This window comes from Atta colombica, unplaced genomic scaffold, assembly GCF_001594045.1.
Source record: "Atta colombica isolate Treedump-2 unplaced genomic scaffold, Acol1.0 scaffold207, whole genome shotgun sequence".
Lineage (NCBI taxonomy): Eukaryota > Metazoa > Arthropoda > Insecta > Hymenoptera > Formicidae > Atta > Atta colombica.
In genome coordinates, this window is record NW_017259302.1 from 2,906,143 (window position 1) to 2,923,021 (window position 16,879).

General features: G+C 28.7%; 1 protein-coding gene across 3 annotated transcripts; it reads left to right on the forward strand.

The window, feature by feature from the left end:
- The first annotated feature begins 2,490 nt into the window (after positions 1-2,490).
- Positions 2,491-12,509, forward strand: LOC108687477 (acidic phospholipase A2 PA4-like). Of its 3 annotated transcripts, XM_018193247.1 has the most exons (5): positions 2,491-2,599; positions 7,050-7,307; positions 10,778-11,115; positions 11,317-11,506; positions 12,353-12,428. In XM_018193247.1, exons 2-4 carry the CDS (start codon positions 7,050-7,052, stop codon positions 11,468-11,470), a joined length of 750 nt encoding a protein of 249 aa, XP_018048736.1. In that variant the 5' UTR covers positions 2,491-2,599; the 3' UTR covers positions 11,471-11,506; positions 12,353-12,428. The 3 variants fall into 3 exon arrangements, with proteins under 3 accessions (XP_018048736.1, XP_018048737.1, XP_018048738.1); XM_018193248.1 differs by lacking the exon at positions 11,317-11,506 and having other exon boundaries at positions 12,353-12,509; XM_018193249.1 differs by lacking the exon at positions 12,353-12,428 and having other exon boundaries at positions 11,306-11,435.
- Positions 12,510-16,879: the final 4,370 nt, after the last annotated feature.

The following is a 16,879-nucleotide window of genomic DNA, read 5'->3' on the forward strand; positions in this document are numbered from 1 at the left end:
TCGACATAATGTGAAGGCAAATTGTTGCCAGAAATTGAGCAGATCCTGCCGGCATTATCTTGCAGATTCTGTTATGTTTTTTTCTAGCAGTGTGTTTCAACAGTAATTTTTCAACAGTATTATATACATCTAAGTAGCAGATATTTAAAAAATCTGCTTTCTACAGACTTGACTATCTGTGATATATGAAGACTAATTATTTCTAGATTCGTATTCGTAGATCCATCCTAGATCAATCTACAATGGATTCTTATTTTAGGTGAGCTAGATTTTGAATCAATCGAATTTATTAAATTGTGATCTGAGAAACATTTTTCAAATGAAAGACTAATTTAAACCTAATCGGATATCAGGTTCAATCACAATCGTACGATTATGAATACATACCTTCAGAGTAATTTTTTACTAATTGTCTCTGAATCTGCTGAAATATTTCCAGTTTTTGAAATATAAGAATTAAAAGACATTTTTCAATATATACCTATAGAATGTTAAATTATTTCAAAGGGCGTCTAAAGATGTTTCAATATCTATATGTTATTAATTCTTCTACATTGATTGTTAATATTGCTGCAACGTTGAAACAATATTGAACAAATTGAACCACAATTTAAATTGAATTTTTATTGATTTTTTCACATTAATGCTGTTGCAACAACATTGATAAATTACATATATGTATATCAGAACCTATTTTATTTTGTAAAAAATGAACAAAAATTAAATGTCATGTAAATAGAAAATTTATATCATTTAGGCCCGATTGCACCAACGTTACTTTGACTTTATGCAAGACTTAAAACTCTCTTTATCTTATTTTAAAGTGAAAGAAAGACAGATCTTGTTTAAGCCTTGTTTAAAGTCAAAATATATAATAAGATAGAACGCAATATTGATATGATATTATTTGTATTTGACCGGTCCGATGCGCAATGTTGACTCTTTCTACATATATATATATATATATATATGTCACAATTATACATCCACTAACATTTAATATTGGATCGAAGTTGTAGTTCCCGTATAATTGCAGAAGTTCAACACCGCTAGTTGACGTACATGTACAAAATTGGATGAGTTATCACTGCTTAGAAAAATAAGAAAATTAATTCCCAAATGAGGGGAAAGCCCTTTTTTTTTCAATTATAATTTTATTGTGTGTATTCTGGAATATGATGTTAATCAATAATAATATTTTAATATAAATATAATAAAAATAAATAATAAAAATGAATTAATATGCGAAACATTTTTTATATCTTACGTTGCAATTCAATGGACATTGGATGTTTCTGCAACGTCTCTTTAACATTGAATCTACATTTCGCGATGTTCGCAATGTTGTAATCAACGTTTCTGATATCGATTCAACATTAGTGTTGTATGGGTATGTACAACTACACATTTAAATTTAAACAATTACCTGTGAATATATTAGTAATTAGCACGCTGAAATACGTGTGAATCATCATTGCAGCTTACCATAATTAGTTATATTTAAATCCTTACTATTTCGAAAATTTTATTAAAGTAAAAATGTATCATCAATGTTTTTACTTGATCTTTTAAGAACTTTCTTGCTATAATATTTTAATTTACAAATTTTGAGATGTCACAAGGTTTTATTAAAGTTAGAAAATAAACCAGAAGTGTTAAGCGTTAATTTTGTTAACTTAAGTTTTTTGTTTTTTATATGACTTTTAATCGGTTTCATGTATTAAAATCCAATGTCGTCTAGTGTTCCGTCCTAATATGTTCTTTATATAATAATATTTTTTAATTATCAAGAAAATCCTAGTAAAAATTCATTTTACTCATTACTTGTTATTGTAAATTATTCAGAGAAAGAAAGATTGTTTGAAGATTGACATGCTATATCTTAAAAATTCGATCTGACGGAATTTTTCTGGCAATGGATTCGAAATCAGCGTCTCAAAAAATATGTATGTTAAAAAAATACATATGTTGTTTCTTCTTTCTTGCAAATTATTTTGCAAATTTTTAAAAAATTATTTAAAATTTATAAATTCTAGTGTTATTTGCATTGGTCATGCATAAATTTTTCAAAAGGACATAAATATTGGGTTGTCCGGAAAGTTTGTGCAAAAGATTTAAATTTAATAAATGTATACTAAAATTTAAATTCTTCTGCGTTTCAATTTTCCTTCAAAATCGGCACGAACTTTTCGGACAACCCAATATATAATATAATTCTCTCAAAATTAGTACAATTTTAAAGATCATTTCTCTTTGCTCGGAATTATTTATGTATGTACGAGTAAATTTCTTTCTTTAATATGCATTATATGATAGAAAAAATCAATTACGAGGTACTCTACATAAACAGTTTTTATCACATGATTTAAATTCTCCCCTAATGTGCGTGTATAATATAACGCAACAACCTGTGCAGGCGTTTGTATATACATGATTGCGAATATTAGTATTCTGACATCCTGTATGAACCATCAGTCTGATAGTGACTGCTGAGGAGAGACAAGCGTATTTCGTGGTTCCGAGTAGCACGTTCCATCTTCGATATCTTTGAGCACGTTCGCATCATCTCACAAGATCTAGGTCAACGTTAAATTTGAATGTACGTATGTTTACATTAATAAAGTTATTTTTATTTTAATGATTATATTTTTTATTGTTAATATTGTCAATATAATATATAACAATTTTGTGTATACTAAATTTTTTTTATTGTAAATTTGTGCGTGATTTGACTTCGATGCGCAAATTATTCTTTATATATATTAGAAGATTATTTGTCAACAAATTATAAATTAATTTAAGTACACATTAATATTACTTTTGTCAATAAAGTAATGACATTTTATTCACGAATATAATTTTGCGTGGATTAATTTCAAAATCTGAAATTATTATCTCTTTATCGCGAAATTTTGTAAACAGGTGATAGGACACGTCCCGTTTTACATGTATTGACATTTTACATTTTTATTCCTATAACACTGCATCGCTTGCATACAAGAATCAAATTTTTTGAAATATTAAAAAAAATCTGTGTGTGAATGCTTACCTCTCATGCAATAATGTATTCTTGCCACGGTATACGACGGTATTAGGCATTCAACGCTATTCCAGCATATCAATTATCACCATATATGTATCACCATATATATATTTATATATAAATACATATATATTACACTCTCTGCGCTACAGTCATTTTGTAAACTGTCGAAATTTTTTTTTTATTTTCATTTCGTTTATTTGTTATAAGTATAATATTAAAAATTTTCAATTAATCAATTTAAATTAAAATAATGAATTGTCAGTAATCGTCTGTTAACTAATATATTCTTTATAGATATTAGTGTATCCAATGTATCCTGGCAAAATTATAATTTTCATGAGCTACGGAAATGTAATTATATCCTTCTTACTTTCCGTTCGTTATGCACTGCAGTATGCGATCAGTTCGGCGGAGTGGACTAGGGAGAGGGGAAGAGGGTGGATGCGCAGTTTAGATTCTTATCGCAGTGAGATTCTGACGCATTCACTGTGCTTTTGTGTACCTTTTTTTTTAGTCATATTTGCGAATTTCTCAGTATCGGGACATTTTTGAATCAGTTATCTCTGAATCGTGTATCCGTGATTTAATATCCTTGTATGTAACATAATATGTTTCGATAAGCTCGTTGAACCAGTTTCATTTTCTTATCTCGCGGAAAAATGTAGTGAAAAAGTTAAATTAAATTATTAATAATTTTTTAGTTACATTTTAAAAAAAGATCCAAACATATCGATATTTAAATTTCCATTTTATATTACTATTTATGAAAAATTTGGTAGAGACATTAAAATTTAATTATGAATTACAAAATTAAAAGTAAAAATTAAAAATGCAGAATTAAAAAATAAAAATTAAATTTTCAAAATTTAATTCTAAATTCAAAATTTTTAATTTTTGCTGCCAAATATATTCAATTCATCCTTTGTGATCCGCCAGCAACATAATATCATTACATCATAAGAACAATCCGTCTTATTAATATAAATATCAACGAATTGCATTTATTGCATGATTTTCTAAAATCATTACAATTTTATCATTGTTTTCAAATAATTTTTTAAAATGATATTTTAAAAATATTCAGAAACATTCAACTTCTCCGCTATACATACTTCACGTGTACATTTTCATAGTCTTGTCAATATTTGAAATTACATGGAATAAACGATTTTGTAGAAGTATCTTAAAATTTAGCTAAATAAAAATTTGAAAATAATTTTGTTGACAATGAAAATAAATACGTAAGAATCTCAAGCATTTCAAGATGAGCAATGCTGCAAAAAAATTTGACATTTGATGATCATCAGTTTGATCATTTTACACAATTATTTTGATGATCCAACAAAATTATTTTCAGATCTGGCTAATTTTTTAGATACTTCAAACTTCTTTTCTGAATATAAAAAAATATTGCATAAAAACAGATCACATTATAATTCCTAATAGCCAGACAGTATAAAGAATAAAACCTCATATCCACTGTTTATATTTAATATCGAAAAATATAAAGATAAATAATGTATAATAATGTAGAAAATATGATAAAGTATATTTTTATTCTATGCTTCGCGTGTCACGACACTTATACCGTCATGACAGTTTCCGTCACGACAGTTTCTATCGGTTAAATTGATAATAATCATGATTAGCGATAAACGATGTAACGTTTAGGTGCGTCGTAATCGTCCAGATGCATCCGATTATAATAAACCTATCCTACTCTGATAGTGCTAATTGACGACATAATTAAGTACGTATGCATCAAATTCAAGAAATAAGTTCGATAATCTTTAATAATCTATCTCTATCTCTACTATTGAGAAAAATTTTTTTATATTTTTTTGTTAATTATAAATTATAATATATTAGATATTCATAATTATAATTATGATCTACAGATTATTATAGATATTATTATAGATTATTATAGATTATTATAGATATTATTATACAAATATTGGTTATTATCACTAATATTATAGCAATAATAATCATAATTATAAAGCTCTGCGAACAATAGAAGGAATAAAGAATTAAAAATAAAGAATAAACGATTTCAACTTATCAGAAACCATGTATCCGATGATAAGTTAAAATCATTTATTCTTTATTCCTAATTCCTTATTTTTTCTATTCTGCACAGGATCTAAGTGATATGTAATTATATTAGTTGTAACTATCAAAAATTCTTTTCTCAATGGCGTTTCGGCACTTATGCAAACTATACATATATCGGGAACTGTAGAAAGCAATAAAAAATGTAATTTCTTATACAAAACTAATAGTTGTATAATGGCAAGTACAATTTTCCATTGAAGAATTTAAACGACGGAAAATAAAGATAACGGTTTGAAACTACAGAAAGTTTTCCTTGATCATAATAAAAAAAGATAATTTAATTCTATTTAGATTTGCATAAAAAAATAAATGTAATAACTCTGTTTTTGCGTTATGTGAAGTTTACTTCAAAATTTTTAAAAATAATGTACTATCATAATTGTTGTTTGAGGTCCATAACGTCCGAGACATTCTGAATATTTCGTATATCATGAGGTGACACGAAACTGCACTTTATTTCATTTTTGAACTTGCTTACCTCTTCAAAAGAATGACAAACGAGTGGCTTTATAGTTTAAGCAATGGAAAAGTCCCAGTGAGAAATGACAAGGGAATCGAATTGATATTGATTCCATTGTTATTTTTCACTGAAAATCGGCTTACTCCCCTGAGTAATTGCTATGTCATTTTGTCGTTATTTTGATGTTAGCTTGCTACCAGGGTCCAATCCTTCAAAGTTTCATATTAGTCATAACACGTTGCAACTTCCAATTTGATTTGGTTCTCACTCTATATTACATTAAAAAAATATTACATTAAAAAGAATAAATAAATTGATGTATGTACATTTTAAAAATATGACAATTTTAATGTAATTTTCGCTATCTAAATATCGCAAAAATTATATTATTTAAACTATATTATAAATTAGAATATATTTCTTTTTAGAAACAAGAAATTAAAAGCAACTTTGATGCAAAGAGGCGCATATATATATATCATGAAAAATTTATATCACTTCGCGCTTTCGAGTTAGACGAAAACAAACAGACAAGCAGTTTTGATAACTTCAAAATGGTTATAATGAACGATCAGTGCGATCATTAGGTCCAGACTATGTAAATCAGTTGTGAGGCGATCTTGTTTGCATCCCTCGGGAGGCAAGATCAAGAGACAAGTTCATCAACGGGCTTCGATGACCCACATTGCACAGTTACAGTCTAGTCTCTTTCAGGGAGCGTGCACTCTCGCTTTCGCGATCGACCTAAATTGAAACGACCCAAACTGAGCCAAGGTCGCAGATTGTAGTTCGAATCTCTGAATTAGATGTATCCGCTGAAAGATGAGGACTTGGTCATCTGTCGGCTTCCCCATCATTCTCTGATGCACTCTGACAAATGATGACACATAAAGATACACATAGGATATAATACTTTCGTTTACTTTACAGATTGGTATTCAATAATATTAAATAGCAATGTAATAAATGAGTGATTCACAACACTTAGTTGTTAAGTCTTTTACTATGAAGAGCCATTATAAATTCTGATCGCGAATACTAAATAGAATCTTTAATCAGTTGCTTAATCAAGAAGTTGTACAAATATGCTACTTTGTGTTATATAATTAAGTTAAATTATATTATATAGCGAGAATATTTTCATTCTATCATTACGAAAAGACTGAATCAACAGTAGCCTTGACGAAGAGTTTAAAATTATGGTCAAGCATTAATTCTGAACGAATGTTTGACTGTGCGAATGGCTCTTTTTATTTTTGTTTGAAGCCGCTCGCGAGTTGAGATTTCTGGCAGTATGGACATTCATCAAGACGAAGGTCGTTAATTATCTTTCTTATTTGGTGATGTCTAATAGAACCTTCGTCGAAACATCGACAGAATTTTTTTAAAGATCTACGTGGTCTGATTTAATTTCTTTGTTTGCAGATGTTTGCTATTTTATTTAGCGCTGTCTTGCCGATCTTTTGGTCCCAAAGGATTGAGGCGAGCGTGTTGGTTGCCGATACTACTATGTCCAGGATGGTGGAGCTGAATGCTGACGCTCCTTTTTGCGCTCTTTACAATGATCGCGGAGTCATCCAGAGAATGGTTCTCGGTGCGGACCCAAGAAAAGTTCGACAAATTTCTAGCAACCTCGTCACTGATCTGGAAGAAACCTGTAAGGCTTCACGAGATAAAGGGAAGGTAAGACTCATCAATCAAAATCGTACGGGAACTGACTTTCATAATGAATTTCCCTGAATATTTCTCGTTTATAGAAACGTAATTATGATAAATCACAGTTCAAATATTATAAAATAGAAATACGTATAGTTACGTATTTATTATCATATACGTATAGTTAAAATACATATATTTCTATGAATATTATATTGATAATATTTATTGAATAGATTTATCATACATTTATCTTTTTCATAAAATAAACTTCTAATGGTTCTTCTCATAGTTAAGAAAGTTATGTTATATTTTAAAATTAATGCATTACCGTTATCGTTATTTCGACAAAAAGTAAGTCGTTACCGATTCTAAAAAGTAACACGTTATCTTTACTTAATTAAAGTAATGATAAAAAATCGTTACTTTTCGTTACTTTTTTTTTGTAATTATGTAGGAGACAAGTCCACCGATTTTGATGAAATTATAGGATCAACACGTTTTTTGATGACAGAAAAATAAGTGTCATTTTGCCTGATGAATCGAGATTAATGATTAATGATGATTACTGAGATAAGAAAATCTATCCTAATTTCATCAAAATCAATGAATAAATCTGTCTTCTGCATAATTACATTTTTTAAATGTTAAAACTGGTTTCTTAAGACAGAATGTTAAGACAGAATATATCTATATTATTTTTTTTTTCAACAAATCTTTAATAGACATAATATCATTTTATTTTGCAAATGACCTGAAAAAAAAATATCTTTTAATCATTTTTTAATTTTTTATGTCTTCTAAAATATATATATATATATAATAGTATTTTATATAATAATAATAGTATAAATAGAAAGTTAATAATATAAATCGATTAAAACAATATATAAACAATATATAAATAATATAAGTCGGACATAAAAAGGCGGCTTTCAGATTTTCGAAAATAGTCTACCTCTAAGCCGACTTACGATCAACATTCAAAATCAACAGAAACCATCCAATCGATTACAATGTCGACTTTAAGTTCACTAAAAAAAGTTAACTATTAAAGTCGTCAAGCTGTCACGCATGCTGTGTGGAATGCTATACACCATTGCAGTGTGTTACTCCCGCAGTAAGGTATCTAATAATACTTCAATCAATAGACGAGTTCAAGATGGCAAAGCAGCTAGGCACGCTTACCGAGCGATTGAGTATGATTGATTGGATCTATAAGTAATAATTATGCTCATATGCTCGGCGAGCAGGCTAGCCGCTTTGTCTACTTGCCCAATATTATTAAAACAAATTTAATTTACTTAATTATCTGTTGGAATTCAATTAACTCCGTATGTCCGCTTTATAAATGAGACACTTTTATTTATAAGAATCGTTTTTATTTGCAACATTACTCAGGCAACTAACAGCAAGAGCAGGGAACAGAACGAAAGCAGTCAAGACAAAAACACAATCGGGATAAATAATGCGAAAAATAAAAGAACGTTTCATGCACAAGCGCCATCCATTCATACATAATCATCTCATGCACGGAATATAGTGTGCATACAAGAGTGCATACTAACATTATCATACATATTTTTTCGAAAAAATTTTATAATAATTCTTTGAAAAAAAATAAATTCTTGTTTTGAATAATGCGATTTTTCTAAAATTTGTAATAAATAAATTAAGATAACGGACAATAATGAAGATAAAATCAATCATAAGTTTTTTTATAATGTTCTTTATACCACTTTTATCAGAGAAAATAAAAAAAATTTTTAGAAAAGATTCCTTAATACACATGGCATATAAAGAGATTAATAATAGGGGATTTATCTTAGGGGATTTATCAGAGATCATAAAGACGTTCGTCCCAAATTATCTCACACAGACATTGTATATAAAATTGATTGTCGAGATCATGAAGCATTATATGTGGGCCAAATAGATAGATGATTGAAGACACGCATAAAAATCACACAATTGGAACACTACACAACATTCCGTAATAACACAGAATTAGTTAATATGATTTTGATTGAAAAAAATGTCAAGACATTAAATGAAGAAAAGGTATTTAATAAAAGATTGAGTTTGGAAGCGATCCATATAAAGTAACAGAAACAGAGAAAAATTGAATTTGAATTTGAATTTGAATTTGAATTTACAGAATGATATGTATTCTTTAGACCACTATACATGAATTTGTTTACATGAAATTATGATGTTGATTTTACCTTCTTTTGTTCTTATTTTTATTTTTATTTCAATAACTAACATGACTTTATTATTTTGACTATTATTGTATTAGGTGTAGTAAAAAGAAATCCATTATTTTTGGAAAAAATAATGAATTTCTTTTTACTACACCTAATATCTCTGACTATCGACATCATAAGACTATTACGTCGAGTCGCGAGAAAACACTTACATGTGAGTTGATATAATTAAAATTCAGACAAATGATTTTAATAATTCTCTAATTTTTCGGTTTTCGTGTTTTTTTTGAATGACTACACAACAAATCTGATGAGCGATATGATGCTACTTAGTGACGCAATGTATATGACTTCGATTTTACTTTACTCGATTTTACTTTATGTAAGTTTTTATGTTATTTTTGTAAGTTAATATTTTTGATAATCATTGGGCTCTTCATTACATAGCTAATTTGGTATTTGAATAAAGAAGAACAAACTAAATTATCGGGAATCATCAACTTTGCGTCATCTATATAATTTCGATTTATATTTTTTATTGCTAAGGATCCGAATTGAAGGATCGAAATGTATATGTTATTCATTTTGTTACATTCATACGAAAATAAAGAATTTTCTGTGCATCTGAACAGCTGATAGGCTCTGATGAGCTTTTTTACACTTTTCACTGATAAATTAAGACTGTTGTCAAGAACATTTTCTTTGTTAAATATCATTTAAATATCATTAATTAAGCCGCCTGTACTATCAATAAAGTTAGAGTTTTTGACGTTCCAATTTCTTCGTAATAGTTTCACAGAATGAAAATTCTTTTTCCATGATTAAAATGCTAATGTACTTGTCGCTAGTGTATTTTGTGTTCAAAGCTGGAAAAAAAAATTACTGATTTTTTAATCCATTTTTATTTCAATATGGCGATCAACGCTGAAGATAAAATATATACAAGAAACACAAATACATCAGCGATAAGTACATTAGCATGTACATTTTAATCGTGGAAAGAGATTTTTTATTCTGTGAATTTAAATCATTACGAAGAAATGCGACAAAAACAAAAACATCAAACGCTACTTTTATCGGTAATATTTTATCGGTAGACGGTTTCAGCACGGCTTCCCTTAAAAAAAAAAAAATAAGCTAAGTAATAAGCTAAGTAACTTTTCTTATATAGTAATAGAATAATATTTTTCTCCAAGTATTATTGCATTCGAAAATAGGTTACTTTTTAAAAGTGTCCTTTAAGATAATCGGGAATCAATTAGTTACAACTTTTAAAACTTCTTTTTTCAGAATCAAGCGCCCGGCAGTGGTTTAATATATCCGGGTACTAAATGGTGTGGACCAGGTAACGTGGCCAATTCCTATGACGATTTGGGCCAACATTCAGTCGAGGATGCTTGCTGTAGGGAACATGACCATTGCTCAACCACGATAGCGCCGCAACAATGCATACACGGCATATGCAATAACTCACCATTTACTCGCTCACATTGCGATTGCGACGCCAAATTCCGCAGATGTTTACAGAATCTCAATACCGAGGTGGCTAATACCCTCGGCGCGCTCTTCTTCAACGTGATTCAGGTTATCTGCTTCAAAGAAAGACGACCGTGCTCGCAGTGGCAAAGGTATATTCTGTATACAAAAGCAAAGTCTTCGAAATTTTATAAATTTGATCTATCCTGATATATTTTATTTACATATTTATGTAATAAAAAAAAAATTTTGTCACTCAACTAAAGATAGTTATGTACGATACCTCATCGTATGTCAATTAAAAAATAAATTTACTTCAACATTCATGCTGTTACATTGTAGAATGGTTTTAGCTGCGATTTACAATGGGAAAAGTCTCCGATTTATACGTTAAACAATTTATCGGAGAGAGGATTTCAAAGACCGCTATTGACAACTGTCTCCTTCATATTTAGAGATTTGATCAGACAAAGATATGTTCTTCAAGATGGCACGTCATTTATCTGAAGACGTTCTGACATTTAAAAAAGGATCGCCGTAAACGTATTTTCTTTCATTTCTTTTTCTAGCACTTAATATAAAGTTTTTGATGACGGTTTCGCGCATCATATAATATAATATAATTATTAGATTAAATAACCTTACCTAAGTGAAGTTCGATTTTAATTATACTCTTAATTTCGTCCGGATGGATTTAGTACTTGTAGTAGTGCGTTTGCGTTTCAACAAGTTTGAAGTACCGCCAAAAATCAAAGCGGATGTGTGGTACTTCCGCACCATTCCGTGGACCTAGTCCTTCGCTCGGCCCGTGCTATCTCATTAGTTCAAAGCTTCCATGACAAATCGCCTCTATCAGAGTGGGTCAATGAAAAAGGGTTGGGAGGTCCATCCGGACGAAAGGATATAATTAAGATCGCACTTCATGCTCCCTTAAGTCTCATCCGGTTGGATATAACTTGTAGTTGTTTAAAGCTCGATTTGCTACCTGTTTTGTTCCCTAGGGAAGAAAATTCAAGAAGAATGATAAAAAGAATTAGTTGAAATTATCTTTTAAATGGACTTGAGTGTCCCTGCACTAAGAGCGCAGTATTTTTTATTGGTCCACCATGATGGAGGCGATTTGCTGCGGAAGCTTTGAACTAATGAGAACTCAAAACGTGCGCAAGCGCATTATTACAAGTTATATCCATTTGGACAAGACTTAAGGGGGATAATTATTTTTTAGCTTTTATCTAATCAGTCTCAATATTGTGGTAAAAGTTCCTTTACCCTGCGAAATTATAATTAATTTTAATGCTCTGGATGAAGGGTTTTTTAATTTTATGAGTCGTTTCGGCAAATTGTTTTATCGAAATTCAACAAATTATTGATTCATGAAATTTATTGCAGGAATGGTTACGCGGAGGCTGTGTCCGATCGATTGTGCTCGCAATACAAGTTCCGACCCAGTGACAAATATGTGCCCATGATGCCTCTGAGTATGAACAAATGAATTTGGAAGCTCGGAGAGAAAGGCAGCCTTCGCTCGCGGAAAGAAAAAGGACTGATGGCCAATATGCGTCATACTACACGATCGAGAAGTAACGCGTTACTTATAACGTCGTTATCATTATCTCCAGTCAGAAATGATAATGGAATCGACATCGAATCGATATCGATTCGACATTGAAAGTATCAAATCAACCATTTCTGACTGGGTCGGTATTTTTTTTCGATAACAATCGTTTCTTTCTTTTGTTCGGTATTAATGATATAAAACAAATCAATTGTTACTTTTTATCGTTACTTTAATTCCTATTTTCCTTATCTCTATTTAATCGTATTATTTTTTATTGAATAGAAATATTTTATTTAAATAAATATTTTTTAATATTAAAAAATATTTTGTACTTTATATCTTAGGCTGCATTCTGATAGTCATTGCCAATATTGAAAATTTTTAGTATACACGTGACGTAAATTATAAATTAGTACTGGCAGTAAATATATTGAAATTGAACTCTAAATAATGACATTAATGTCATTTAATGTTTGATGAAAACAATGTTTAATAAAATTTGTATTTGTAAATTACGATAATAATTCCTGAAGATAAGTATACATTAAAAAATAAAAATATTAATATAACAAATTATTGAAAATTTATTTGATAAGTTTAATATAAAGAAAAATTTATTATAGAGACTAACTTATATAGAGACTAACTTATGAGTTTTATAATTTAATATTAATTGTTATTATTATACATTTAATACTGATTATTAAACAATATAGTTATAAAATCTACTATCCTACTTTAACATTACAAAAAAAGTAATGAAAAAAGTAACAAATCGTTATTTTTTACAAAAACAATTAATAATAACGCATTATATTTTTATGAAGTAATGTTTCCAAACTTGTGCCAACCATATCATTTATTTATGTCATATTAAATTATCGTCTTTATTGCATCAAAGTACAAGTTGATTTTGTTATCAACATATTTCCGCTTTTAATTAGTTACATTAAATTTTTCACAACAGTGCAGCTGCAAATGTCATTCGGAATTTACGGTGAAATTCCTTATAGTTGTACATATATTTACAGTACTCTCCATAAGTTTAGAAATACACAAGGAAAATATGTAATAAAATCGATATTTTGATTTGCAAATAATTTAATTTAAAAATTAATTATTTAATTAAAAAAACGAAATAAAAATACATACGTTGTCTATAATATGTTATCTATAATAACATGTCATTAAAATATAGAATTTTAATTAAAACGCGATTCATACGAAATCTGATCCTTTGGAACCATTTTATAATTTTTACGGAGCCTGAAATCAACTTGTGACTTAAATAATTTATCCCTTTTATAGAAATCGTTAAACTACAATTAAACGACTTGTGATGTGTATTTACAACGCACGTAGGTATGACATTAAACAAGTGATAGCTGATGTAAACAATAATATGATATAAAAATATGATATAATATGATATAGCAAATATGATAAACAATAAACTAAAATGCAAAATTCAATCTTCAGCTCCGATGCTGTGAAATGATTGTCCGACATATTTTCGGCATGTACAGTAGGCGTCATTAATACCTTCCGGCTTGAAATTTATAGTTTCCTTCTACTATGATCATATACATCATATCTATATTGTTAAAAAAAAAAGAAACTTACTTCCATTATGTAACGAAGGATTAAATTTCGAGCCGGAAGGCATCAATGACGTCTACTGTACAAGCTTATAGATGTTTTCTAAATAAAATTATCGTTTAAACGTTTTATAACGTATTTAATAAAAAAACATGTATAGATCGTTGTCATGTAATGGTTTTCCTGTAAAATGTAGGAAATGTTTCCAAACTTATGGAGGGTACTGTATATTTTATCTCTACGAGTATAGTTTGATCTACCAAGTTCAGTTGTATATAAAAAAAAATTTTTTAAATATTTAATTAAATCCTTTTTATAGAATAGAATTTTTCTCTGTAAACTTGGTTGTAGTTGCGATTAGTTCTTGTAATTGTATAATAGTACCAGAAAGTTTTTTTTTTGCGGATTATTGCTGTATTTTCATCCATTACTAATACCAACATTTCGTAAATTTTTGCGTTCATTTCATCAGATGTTTCTTATTAATATCATTAATCAAACAATATCAGTGCATTTCTCGCCCTATAATAAACGGCAAAGTTTGTGAAATATTGGATGAAAATATTGGCGATATCCACAAATTTTCTAATATTTTAGAAGATAATACCTTGAAAGCCTAAAAAAAGGATTATATAAGAGTGTTCCAGAATGATCACCAAATATTTTATATGAGCGGACAAAACTGAGTCGAAAAATTCTATTATTTTAAATTTTTCGCAATAGTTAATAAGTTATTAATTAATAAAAAAAAATCACCGAATATTAGTTTTCAATAATTTTTTAATCAACTTCACAGAAAAACAGCGAGAGACAAGAATTGTTTATTTTCTTCTCATAAAATTCTGAGAATTTTTTCAGAATTTTTTAGTTTTCTATGTTGGTAAAAATAATTATCTCATGTTGTCAATCTTATGTTGTTAATCATCCCATTTTCTCATGTTGGTAAAAATAATTGCCAATAAGATGCAGTACTAAAAAGTTGACAAAAATTTCTGAAAAAATTCTTAGAGTTCTATGAGAAGAAAATACACAATTTTTGTATCTTGCTATTTTTCTGTACAATTGATAGTACTTAAGTAAAAAATTATTGAAGACCAATATTCAGCGATTTTTAATAATTAATATCTTAATGTTAACTACTACGAAAATTGCAAAATCGTAAAGGACTTTTCGACTCAGTTTAATCCACTCTATCAGCGCTTGAAATATTTGGCGGTTATTCTGTATAATAATATTATGGAAACAGGATTATAACATCGATGTTATGAAGCTAGCCAATCTAGTAGTAATAGTCTATTACGAAAATAAAATATGTCTCTGATTAAGTATAATTATTCCTCTGAAGAATGGAATGACTATGATTGGCCAATTTCATAATGATGTTATAACTTTAGTGTCAAATCAAGCTGTGTAAAAGCTTAGGGAACCGTAATTTGTAAAAATTGACTAATCACAATCAAGTATTCCCCTCTTATTCGATGATAAGAAGGAAATAGGTCAATTTTTACAGATTACGCCAATTACGGTATATAATTACGGCCAATATATAAACGCTCCCTTAATCTATTCTGCATTAGATGCAAGCCAATCGCAAATTTGTTGTGACAGTCAATCTGAAGTTTGCATTTTGATCAATCTTTCAAATTGGTTATTGCAACAAACTTGCGAATGGTTTGCGTCTAATGTAAAATGGATTTGACAAGTGTTAATCTTGTCCTCTCGTTATGTTATGTTATCGAGAGCAATAATGTATTCGAACAAGTGTTAGTAAAATTGACTGCGTTCAGTAGAGAAAATTAATCAATTACTGTTTTGGCGATTCTTTAATATGATTGGTTCTTATCTTTTTCGCTAAATCTAAATGTAAGAACTAATCGTATTAAAGAATCACTAAGCGCTAACTGATTAGTTTTTTCTGCTGAACGCAGCTATTATATTGTATTCTGCGTAGTGCATCTATCACGAGTGTGTCATAATTTATATAAATATTTAATTTTTTCAGCTTTACATACATATTATAATCTATTACGAAAATAAAATATGTCTTTGATTAAGTATAGGATGATGTAAATATTTTTATCTATGTTTCTTAATTAGTTATTTTGAAATATTATTACGTGCTCAAAGGCAAATATAATAAATTTGTAGCAGAAATAAAATCGTCTTTTTCTCATATGTATAGCAAACTCAGTCACTTGCATTATACTATTATAGATTAGTTCAAAAGCTGCTATACACGAAATGAGCAAAGTTAAATAAATAAATATGAAAATATATTTTAAACGATTAAATGTATACTCAATAATAATATATATCTTATGAAACAGAATATAAAAATATTATGCATGTATTATTTCCCATATAGCACGTAATATTACAATAATATAACAGCATTTTTTCATTGCAATATTACAAGGAATCTAATAAAAATATCGTTGAAATATTAAGATATCAGTAATATTACAATATCTTCGAAAATGAATCACAAGAATTACTGAGAAATATCATAAAATTATCACGGTAATAATCTCATACAGCGTTGGAAGTTTTCAGAAATGTCTCAATTTTTCAATTGAAAAGTGAAACATTTCATAAATTCATTGCGAAATATGTCTGTAATATTTCTGAGACAGCTCTGGAATAGCAAAATGTCTGCGATTCTTCACATGAAATCTTGTTGAAAAGTTGATGAAATGTTACGGAGAGAGAGAGAGAGAGAGAGAGAGAGAGAGAGAGAGAGAGAGAGAGAGAGAGAGAGA

Bases quoted from the DNA above. Each gene is read 5' to 3' on its own strand.
- LOC108687477 (XM_018193247.1), top strand. From the start codon at position 7,050: ATGTTTGCTATTTTATTTAGCGCTGTCTTGCCGATCTTTTGGTCCCAA. The intron at 7,308-10,777 runs GTAAGACTCATC...TTCTTTTTTCAG, and splicing joins CTTCACGAGATAAAGGGAAG to AATCAAGCGCCCGGCAGTGG. The intron at 11,116-11,316 runs GTATATTCTGTA...GAATGGTTTTAG, and splicing joins CCGTGCTCGCAGTGGCAAAG to CTGCGATTTACAATGGGAAA.